At 38.8% G+C, this 11,378-nt stretch overlaps 1 protein-coding gene across 1 annotated transcript in view; it reads left to right on the top strand.

The window, feature by feature from the left end:
• LOC107758798 (protocadherin-15-like) overlaps positions 1-11,378 on the top strand; it is a 126,525-nt gene that overhangs the window by 58,569 nt on the left and 56,578 nt on the right. The window contains exons 10-11 of the mRNA XM_016576617.1: positions 8,392-8,532; positions 9,769-9,881. Of these exons, the coding sequence (XP_016432103.1) occupies positions 8,392-8,532; positions 9,769-9,881 (254 nt within the window). The remainder of the gene's footprint in view (positions 1-8,391; positions 8,533-9,768; positions 9,882-11,378) is intronic.

Below are 11,378 nucleotides of genomic sequence, written 5' to 3'. Positions count from 1 at the left end.
GACCTGTTGCTATGACAGCAACTCCGGGATGAGCTTCGAAGAACCAAACAATCCAAGATCATGCCAAATCGTCAACAATCAAATCCAGCTAACTTAGTTAGCGACGTACGAAGAACGGGCCCTTGGTTTGGTTTGGTTTGTTTTTACAAGATTTTTTTGTCAACCCCAGGTGGTCCGCACCAGAGAACATTTAGTTGCTAGATTTGAATCAAATAAATGAGACTCATATCTATTTTACATTGTACAATGTGACTATTTCTTAGTCTTATAAAGATCTAGCAAACCCCAGAAGGTTTTTCTTTCTTTCTTTTTTCATTTTTTAATACTGCAACTGATGACATGCTAGCATGACTGGCTGAATTCAATTTCCAGGAGCAGCTGGTCGTCTTCCTCTCCTCCAGCTTTACTTTCCCTGAAAAATCACATACACGTACATGTCAATCAACTGGGCAGCACACACGCTTAATAATGGGAGATAAATTCAATTATTATTTATTATATTTATTAATTATTATTTATTATATTTTGATTTTAGTTAACAAAAATATATAACATACTGCTTGTTTTTATTAAAGACAATAACCTTTACCACAAATCTCATGTAGCAAGCACACAACAACCTTTCTTCTTATTATTGTCAATTTGACTTTACTCTTTCCGTCTCTCTTTCTCTTTCATGCTATTGTTTTTTTATTCTCCTTCAATCCAAATGCATATTCTCGTGGAGGTGTACAGATGCAATGCTTCTCTATGCCCTCACCTTCTCAGTAACCTCAACCTCAAAAAAGATCAATTGTGCTTCTCGATTCAGCCCATAACTCAGCACACATGCCAAGACTGGTCAGGGGCAAAGCAGGCCAGCAGCCCCAGCTGCGACTGGAAATTGAATTTAGCCTGACAGTCATGCTAGCACGTCATCAGTTGCAGTATAAAACACTTCTTGAGATTTCTAGTTCACCACATCCATATGAGAATAAGCAGTTGTCACTTTGCACATTGCTATTATACAGTAGGTTAATGGAAATATTTCTGTTTCCATCAGTGAACTGTTAACTACTGTCACTTGCTAAGCTAAAATCTGTGTATAATTACATAATGAAGTCAAGCTGCAAACATAGCTAAATAGATTGAAGCTAATAAATATTATACTTTTAACTATAGTATTTTTATTTTATAATAATAGAAATAACACATTGATAAAGAACAACATTTATCTGAAAAAAAAAAAAAACTATGGTTTTTAATTAAATGAATAACATCAAACTGGAACACAGAAATTCCAAAAAATAAAAAAGAACAGCTGACCACACTTGAATGATACTAAATAATGATAACAAATAGTCTGAGTGAATCTTTTTATTTTATTTTATTTATTTTATCTCAAGAATACTTATATGTGAAATATGGCTCTAAATTGATGCCGTATAACATGATATTCTGTCACCCTGAACTGCTGTCACACTACTGAAAAATGAAGTTAGGTTAGTAGCATTGCTGCTTGTGGTTAGCTACTTAACACTGGGACTACATGAGTGATTTGAACAAATAATTATTTGAGCATACATCTGTTGTGACGCTAAACCTAAATTTAATTTCTGACTCCGACGTCAAGTTGAGCGATACATGAGGTCTTTATTAATGAGCGCTCTGATAAATAGCACAGTGGCGAAATGTCAGCTCATTGCATTCACAGGAGCAAGGTAAATTTGTGCAAGCGACACTGTTTATCTGTCTTTGAAACTGAGGGATGCTTATCCTCTTCACTGTATCAGATCATGCAGAAAGCTGTTATCATTCATAGAAGCTGGAGCATTTTGTTGCAGATGGTAGTTGTTGAATGCCAGTTCTTTTTTTAATTTTTTTTTTAGTATGAGTCAGAGTCTAGACGCTACACAACCTCTCAGTTCCTGCCATAAATGACATTTCAATTGGTCAATTTTGGCAGGAAAGCACTACTAAGGAATATAGGGCACGATTTTGAATCACTTAGCACTTGTAATGCATTTTATAAATTTTTAGAATATTCTTTGCTACTTGAAAGCAGTCATTTGAACTGTAACTTCTGTTATCTTAACACTTCCATGTTGCCGCAGGCCATTCTGACACGTTTTTGACTAAAACACAGATTGAACGCAATTTAACGTCAGCTTTTCAGTCTGAAACGTCATGACATAATCCACAGATTGAATTTGGTGATGTGTGTTTACTGTCACAAACGTCGAATTGGGATTTTGAGTTGTTGTTTTTTTTTTTTTTGCAAGGTTTCAATTGTCCTGGAAAATCTGTAAAGATAAAGGAAAAGTCATGGAAATGTGTAGTCATCATCAGTGTTTCCTGTGATTTTCAGTATTTCTTGCCCTAAATTTTGTTTTAAGCGATTGTTATAAAATCCTTATCCCAAAATAATGGAAAAATCATTAAAAAGCCATAGAAAAATCAAGGAAATTACTGGTCAGAAATTGAAGTTGGATCGGATTGGAGCAGCAAAATGAAAAACCGATCAAAAAGTTTCTAAGACTTTGTATCAGTAATGACCTTTTCCCTTTTTAAATTGGTTCCTTTTTTGTGTTTTGTTTTTGTTTTTTTTGTAAATCAAGGCTTATGTTGCTTGTGATTACTCGTTACGCATTCAGAAATGTTGGTATCATTAGAAAGTCGCATTTCTTAATGAGGGCAGGGTAATCACAGTCTACTGGGCTTTCACTATCAAGAGTTCAATTACTATTCTAATTTACCATCTTGCCTAATAATGTTTTCAGTGTGATGCGGAATTAACAAAATCCTATAAACAGCTTGTGCAGTAATCATTCACTGAAGTGGTATGAAACTATGCATTCCAGACTGAAAGACATTTCCCCATTAAAATGACTGATTTGCTCTACAGATAGTCACGTGTTGTTGTGGACAGGTTTAATTGCGGCCCCCTTCATAAGCCTCGGGGTATACATACTCCTCAGTGGATTGTGTCTGCTTATAGGATGTTCTGTGTGTATTTTTCACTGTTGTGGTAGTGTGAGCCTGGATTTGTACCGGTGTTGGCGCTCATTGGTCCAGATGCAGGTGTATTTGTGTATGTGTCCCTTGTCCCTAAGGTCTTCTGCAGCAGATGGTGATTGAGTTAGTTTGTTTCTCACAGTTGCCATGTTTTTCAAGACATATGCCACCTCTACACCTTTTCTGAGATTGCAGGCTAGCTTGAGAGAGCATTCTCATCTCCAAGTGATGGGCATTTGTCAGGGCTGGATCATGGTCCCAAGAGGCCCCTGAGCATACAACAGCTTCCACGATAACTCCAACTTCCTAGTCAGTGTGCCAATCCTATTCAATGGTTCAATAGCAATTTGGCTAGACAAATTAAGAAATATATATACAGCGGGTAAAATAAGTATTGAACACGTCACCATTTTTCTCAGTAAATATATTTCTAAAGGTGCTGTTGACATGAAATTTTCACCAGATTTCGGTAACAACCCAAGTAATCCATACATACAAAGAAAACAAAACAAAAAAGTATTGAACACACGAAGAAAGGGAGGTTCAAAAAGGCATGGAAAGCCAAGACACCAGATGAAATCTATCAGTAATTAGAAAGCAATCCTGCTCCTTGTCAGTGGAAATTAATATTAGCTAGTTCAGTCTCAACTAAAAAGCAAAAAGCAAGTAAAAGCAAAGAGCTCTCTCAAGACTTTCGCAACCATATTGTTGCAAAACATACTGTTGGCATTGGTTTCAGAAGCATTTCTATACTTCTGAATGTTCCAATAAGCACTGTTGGGGCCATAATCCGGATGTGGAAAGAACATTATTTCACCATAAACCAGCCACTCGCAAGATTTCTGACAGAGGAGTGAAAAGAATTGTCAGAAGAGTTGTCTAAGAGCCAAGGACCACTTGTGGAGAGCTTCAGAAAGATCTGGAATTAGCAGGTACAATTGTTTCAAAGAAAAAAATAAGTAATGCACTCAACCGCCGTGGCCTGTATACACGCTCCCCATGCAAGACTCCTTTGGATGCCATAATACACACCATGTTTGGAGGTCAAATGGCACTGCACATCACCCCAAAAACATCATGGTGTGTCACTGGCAAAATTAATATAATTGAAGGAAGGACGAATGGAAAAATGTACAGAGACATTCTTGATAAAAATCTGCTGCCATCTACCAGGATGATGAAGATGAAACAAGGGTGGACATTTCAGCAACACAATGATCCCAAACACAGCCAAGGAAACTCTCAATTGGTTCAATGCATGCGACTAGTTTCTCCATACAGGAGGCGTCTTGAAGCTGTCATTACCAACAAAGGCTTTTGTACGAAGTATTTAATAAATTTCAGTAAGCGTGTTCAATACTTTTTCCCTGGGTCATTCCATTTTATTACACATAACTTAATTTCGGAACTTTTTTGTTTTGTTTTCTTTGTATGTATGGATTACTTGGTTTGTTACCGAAATCTGGTGAAAATTTCATGTCAACAGCACCTTTAGAAATATATTTACTGAGAAAAATGGTGATGTGTTCAATACTTATTTTACCCGCTGTATATATATTGACAGATTTGTATTAGAGAACTAAAAATAATAGTTAGGGGCCCTGGTGGCCCAGGGTGCACTGAATATGCTAGGCCCTAGAGCTAAGCTCACACTGTATACACCGAGGGGGCCAGTGACCTTCCTGGTCAGTTCACACTATGCATTCTGAGGGGCCCAAGAGCCCAAGTGGTTTGCTTGCACTTTATACTCTCAGAGGACCTGGAGCCATATTGGTCAGCTCACATTGTATATTCTGAGGGTTCTAGGAGCCCTAGTGGTTAGCTCATATTGTATATGTTGGAGGGCTCTGGAGCTCTAGTGATCAGTTCACTCTGTATAGGCAGAAGGGCCCAGTCAGTCAGCACACTCTGTATGTTCTGAGAGGTCCAGAAACCCTAGTGATCAGCTCGAAGTGTATATGCAGAAGGGTCCAGGGCCCCAGGAGCCATAGTAGTCAGCTCACGCTTTATACACTGAGGGGCCCAGGGCCCCTGGAACTCTACTGATCAAGTCACGCTGTAAAGACAAAAGTGCCCAGGTTCACTTAAGCCCTATTTGGTCAGTACCAACTCTATATTCTGAGGGGTCCTAGAGGTCTGCTAAAATTGTATATCTTGAACTGTATATGCAGAAGGGTCCAGGGCCCCAGGAGCCATAGTTGTCAGCTTTTATTGTATACTTGAGGGGCCCAGTGGCCCCTGAGCCCTAGTAACCTGCTCACACTTTATACACTCAGGGGCCCTGGAGTTCTAGTGTTCAGCTCCTGCTGGATACACTGAGGGGCCCTGGAGCCCTATTGGTCACCTCACATTGTATATTCAGAGGGTTCCAGGAGCCCTAGTGGTTAGATCATATTGTATATGCTGAGGTGCTCTAGTGTTCAGTTCACCATGTATAGGCAGAAGGGCCCAGGGGCTCTAGAGCCCTGTCATTTAGCACGCACTAAATATTCTGAGAGGGCCAGAAGCCCTAGTGGTCAGCTCAAAGTGTAAATGCAGAAGGGTCCTGGGCCCCAGGTGCCATAATAGTCAGCTTACATTGTATATGCCGAGGGGCCCAGTGGCCCTGGAGCCCTAGTGGCCAGCTCACGCTGTATACACTGAAGGTCCCAGGGGCCCTGGAACTCTAGAGACATGCTCATGCTGTATTGTCAGAGGGGCCCAGGGACCCTATTGGTCAGCTCACACTGTATATTCTGAGGGACTCAGGAGGCCTAGTAGTCTGTTTAAAATGTATACGCAAACAGGCCCCAGACCCTGGGAGCTATAGTGGTCAGCTCATGCTGGATACACTGAGGGGCCCTGGAGCCCTTGTGGTCAGCTCACACTATATATATTGAGGGTTCCAGGAGCCCTAGTGATAAGCTCATATTGTATGTATTTAGGGATCCAGGGACCTTGGAGCACTACTGATCAGCTCATGCTGTGTATACTCTAGGTGCGCTTGAACCCTAGTAGCCAGCTCAACCTGTATACACTGTTGGGCCCAGGGACACTGGAGCTCTAGTTGTCAACTCACTCTGTAAAAGCAGAAGCCTTATTGGTCAGCTCGCATTATATATTTTGAGGTGCCTGAGGGGGCCCTAATAGTTAGCCTGCAGTTAATGAGCCAAGGGCCCTGGTTCAGTTTTCTTTGGCAGTCTCAGGCTATGCACCCTGAGGCTTTGGAAGCCTCTGGCTAGTCCCTACCCATAGTTCAGCCCTGCCATTTGTTTGCTCAAAACACACAAATCGCTTCTGTGAGATTCTCAGTAAGTTAGATAGTTACATACTAATTTGCCGTATTTTATCTCATGTGAAGCACTTTGTTATCCTCTTGCACGTTAAACAATTAAAAGTATCACTATTAATATGTTACATGGTGATCTTTGAGTGAGCAAATGTTTTAAAGCTAATTTGACAGCGTATTACTTCCCAGCCAGTTAATACATGACTGATAGAGCCTTTTGCACATATTGAGGCTGAAGTCATCACTCTGACCACATCCAAAGCAGTGCATTACGGTAAATCACTTCAATCTTGTTGATAGCTTTTTGCATGTTCTCTTGGTGAATTAAAAACATGGATTCAACCTTTTTTTTTTCAGTCCCGCTTAGCAATCATTCAGCAAACACCGTTTTCAAGGGTTATTCCGTAGCACATAATGGTTTTGTTTTTCGCAAACAGCCGCTCTTATTTATAACATCTCTTCAGCCCGCTGGTGACCAGGTTTGTTTTGCTGTCTATCAATGTGGTTCTGGCAACTCCCTCCACTTTTCCCTATTCTCTGAGCATCTGTCAGATGGCCCTTCATACTGGCATCTTTTATTTCATCAAGCCCATCAGCGTGTTTTATTCATTAGCCATCCTCACCCACACCGAAATAAATCAGATTTTAAATACATCTTTGCCAAGCTTTCCTTAATACATGGTGTAAAAAAAAAAAAAAAAAGCACTGACTCTTTCTGGGCATGATGCAATCATATTTGCAATTATAGAGTGTCTTCAAACTGAAAAGACATAAAATATTAAAGCAAAGTGACAGGAGAAAAAAAAAAGAGGAGATGAGAATGATGTTAATCAAACTCCTCAGGATTTTAAAAGAGCAGTGAGGAAATGTAAATGATCTGCTAGTTTGATAAAACACAGTGTGGTATAACTCCTTGTGCTTTCGAATGCCCCATGACCCAAATCCTCTCTATACGCCCTGAAGACACAGGAGTGAGCTGAAAATCATTTGTAGTCTGATTTCACACCAAAACGCATGCCCCGACCGGCACTATGTGTGGTGCTGTCCCACCCGTGGGTGGATGGATGGGTTTGTCAGCACATTCTTACGAGCACAGGCCCACCCGCAGGCTCCATTTCTCACCCGGCATCACCTCGTAATTATCTCCATCACAGTTGGGTTACCAACCCTTCTGTCCCCAGGCCAATGCTGCACATCGGATCTCACAGACTCATAACTTATGAAACTCGCAGCGAGAGGTGAGACTTTAGAAGAGCAAGATAAAATGAGCAAATTGGGTCTGTCAGGTTCATTTAAATCCTGCTAAGAGTGCTCAGCAGCAGAATTTAAGTTGACCATTGCTTGAAAGATTTAGGTTTAAACATGCCTGCAACTAGTAGATTTGACTTGAAATCTTGATTTATACCACTCAAGAATTGAATTCTTCATTCTGATTGGTTCTCAAACATTCCATGCTAATTTTCTACTGCGCAACTGTAAGTAATTCCAGGTTTAACTGCATTAGAGTGCCATATTGCTTGTCCATGTTGATTCCAAATCGTTACACTATTTCAGAGTTTTGCAGTTTTGCACAGATCTTTACCTCGATTTATAGTCTGGATAAGTCGACTGTAGTTGCCTAAAGTCAGAGCCAGTCTGAGTTTAAAGATTTCACAGAAAATCATGATTTATTTATTTTCATGTTTGGTATTTTGAGCCAATTTTAGAACACGTATTGTTTTCTTTTGTGACTTATCTCCTAAAAAAATACTTTTAGGTGCATATTTCTAAATCTAGTTTGTTGTGTTCAGAGCGACTTGAAAGGCTGTGTGAACTTCAGCTGTTTAATGTTTGATGCTCAGTTCTTCTCTGTAACAATTTATGATTCTGATTTCTAGTTTTTTTTTAAATCTGTTCTGCTTAAAAGTTTAGCCTTAACAGAACAGAAAACACAAAACTACTATTGCATTATTGAAAATTATTGCTTTGCATCAAATAATTCAGCAGTCATTGTCAATTATTTATATAATGACCACATTCTCTCTTTTTGAAAACCTTTTTATTTTGTATTTTTGATTGAAAATATTGATATCGTTGGGGCAGAAAGGGTATATTTGTTTTCTGTTTTAAGCTTTTTTGTTATCTTTCAGGGTACAGCGGCCAGTCGGGTTCACTATAAAGTGGATCTGGAGCAGTTTCCTTACAGCACTAGTATCTTCGACGTGGAGGAAAACTCTGGCAATGTTCTCACCAGGGTCAATCTGAATGAGGAGCCCAACACTAAATTCAGTGTAAGTGCACAACAATCTTTTCTTAATACAGGGCTTGTCAACTAAATCCGCAGGCCATAACTAGCCATCAATCATTTTTATGCATCTCACAGATTGATTTAGATGCAATCGCTGCACCGCCTGATACATTAGAATGCTTTCTGAGCAAAGCTCAATGGTCAGTTCAGAAACACTCATTCTTAATAATGGTCCGAATTCAGGCAGGTTTTAAGCTTTTCTGGCCATAGGTTCCCCAAACATGATTTCTCAACACATTGATCTTGTCATTTTAGATGTTTACACAAACATTAATGAAAGTAGATGAGACCCAACAGTTAATCAGTCCATGTGCACAATCACATTCATTGACATTGAACATAATCTCAAGCGTGTTCTGCTCTCAACAATCTTCATCTGCTCCTATCATCTGTCATTTGTATAGCTTCATTTGTGCCCAAGTTCAAAATGCTTTTGAGATCTGAAAATACTCTCTTTTTTCTCATTGAATTGGAGGTTTACAAGGAAAGCATACGATAAGACAGCTTTCTTTGTTAAATTTTAAATGTTGATTATATAAAATGATTTATATTAATGTCTTGCTTTATACACTAATTTTTGTCTTATATGGGATGATATTGTCATACAAAAAGAAAACAGATTTGAAATCCTTTATTAATATAATTTGACTTGTTTTCCAGTAAAAATATTAACATCCTAATAATTAGAAAACAAACACGTGATATTTTTTTCTTGCCATTTTATTGGTAAACACAATGGAAGTACGACAGGAAATCGATGGAAGAGAGAAAGAGGGGACCAGGATGAGAACATGACAGCTCAATAAATTGGTGCATTTGCTTTCCCCACAAGGCCACTGTGCAGACATAAGACTTGTGTCATGTATATGACATGTAAATGTCTCAGGCAACATATTGAATGAAGTTTAATTTTCTTGCCCCATTCGCAAACAGAATTTTTTTCCCTTTCTTTAAGCATAAACAAGAAAAAAGCTTTGCAATCAGAGAAAGAACAATAATCTTAAAAGTATTTTCATGCAAGTTTTTAAACTGCAGTGTATGTGTGTGTGTGTGTGTGTGTGTGTGTATATACACACACACACACATTTTTTTTATGTATCTATATCTCTTAACTGGCTTTCAAAACTCAGATGGACAGTGCGGACAGAACTTGACCCAGTGGTGATTCTAAGTCCTCCTCATTTTATCTTAAAATTGATTTTCTCATGTTCCCAAACAGTTGGCAGTTATTGCCTATGATGATGGGGAGCCAGTGAAGTTCAATAAGACTCTGGTGGAGATCACTGTCCTGCAGCCGTCCATCATTCCTGTGTTCACGCAGGAGGAGTACAGGTGAGCGCAAACCTGAAAACGTGATTGCCCTCTGCCATATCTGCTGTCCTTTCATGCTGTGATATATTGTTCTGCACCTGCGGTAGACTTCCAGAACATCATCAACAGCGTGAGTACTGTCGCCTGGAAACCGTGCTTGAAATCAGAAAGTTAGATACTGGCGAACAGCAATGCAAAATTTCAGTTTATTTGTGAATTTTATAATATGTGTATTTTTATGGTCCTGTGAGGCATGATATTTCATCCTTTTTTATGCGGAATGACCAGAAAGCTCACTTGACCTGACTTGAAATCAAACAGATGTAGTTTTATGCTGTATTTAGGGATTTATGTCTTGAGCCATAAATGAAAGTTTTAGAGGTGGAGCAAGTTCAAAATTTATCCGGTTTTGATTGAGGATTATGAAAAAAACAAGCTTTTTTTCATATTGGATTAACATTCAACTGTGGATCATGCACAATAAGAACATGAACGTGTATTTTGAAAGTAAATAGGGTCAATATAATCAAAGCACCACAAAAATAACCAGTTTCAGGTAGTTTTATTCAATATAAAACCATCAGCGTCGATTTAATCATAGACTTTATGAATATGTATAATAGCTGCAAGGTAAAGTGTGTTTTATACACAGTTGTTTCCTCAGAGGACATTTGCACTCCATTCTAATGCATTACTGCTGCTTTCTTAAATTACATATTTAATATATTTGACACAAGGGGTAATCAGTTCAATTCGCATGGCTTCCGAGGCAAATAACACTTGCACCGGTTTGCCCAAATTGATTTAAAGATAAAAACATTGAAGCTTATTTTACTGAATACAGTCTATTCATCTGTACGGTATATTCAGAAGAAGACAGCACCGCCTGTGTGAATGGATCTGTGATCAAAAATGAGTTAATTAACAGCTTTATAGTGAAGGGGCAATAATACGCATGCTTTGATGAGCTACAAGGACCAATGGGGTTAAAAATGGCCTTGATAACATCCTTATCAATTGATTATTCAGAGCTACAGAGACAGAAACATAGAGATGAAAAGACTTGGCCAAAGGTCTGAATTAATGTTGTCCTGTAGAGCTGCAGGAAAGTCATAGTTGATAGTAGCTCTGCAGCACAGTGAGAATAACAATAACTTTCAGACGCAGCCCTCCGCGGGCTCTTGATTGCTGCCTGCGGACACATTAGTCAGGTATCTGTTGCCCCTGTCTGGTGAACACAAGGCTGTTTAGAGCTCCTCTGATCTGCCGGGCTCTGGGGGATCATCTAGAGGTGGACTTGAGATAACTCTGTGTCAATAATTACCTGCTCACAATACAGTCATTCAGTAGCATGAGACATTGCTTGCTAAAGTATGCATCACTAATTTATATTGCTAATAAATTTAGCAAATCTATTGCTACATTTATTTATTTATTTATTTATAAATAAATAAATATTTATTTATTTAGAATTAATTGAGTAAAGGATTTAAATGGATTTTGGGGAATTAAATGTAT

The sequence above is a fragment of the Sinocyclocheilus rhinocerous genome, unplaced genomic scaffold, assembly GCF_001515625.1.
Source record: "Sinocyclocheilus rhinocerous isolate Xijiao unplaced genomic scaffold, SAMN03320098_v1.1 scaffold4098, whole genome shotgun sequence".
In the NCBI taxonomy this organism is placed as follows: domain Eukaryota; kingdom Metazoa; phylum Chordata; class Actinopteri; order Cypriniformes; family Cyprinidae; genus Sinocyclocheilus; species Sinocyclocheilus rhinocerous.
The sequence above is the reverse complement of the archived record's forward strand: the minus strand, read 5'-3'. Positions and strand labels throughout refer to the sequence as shown.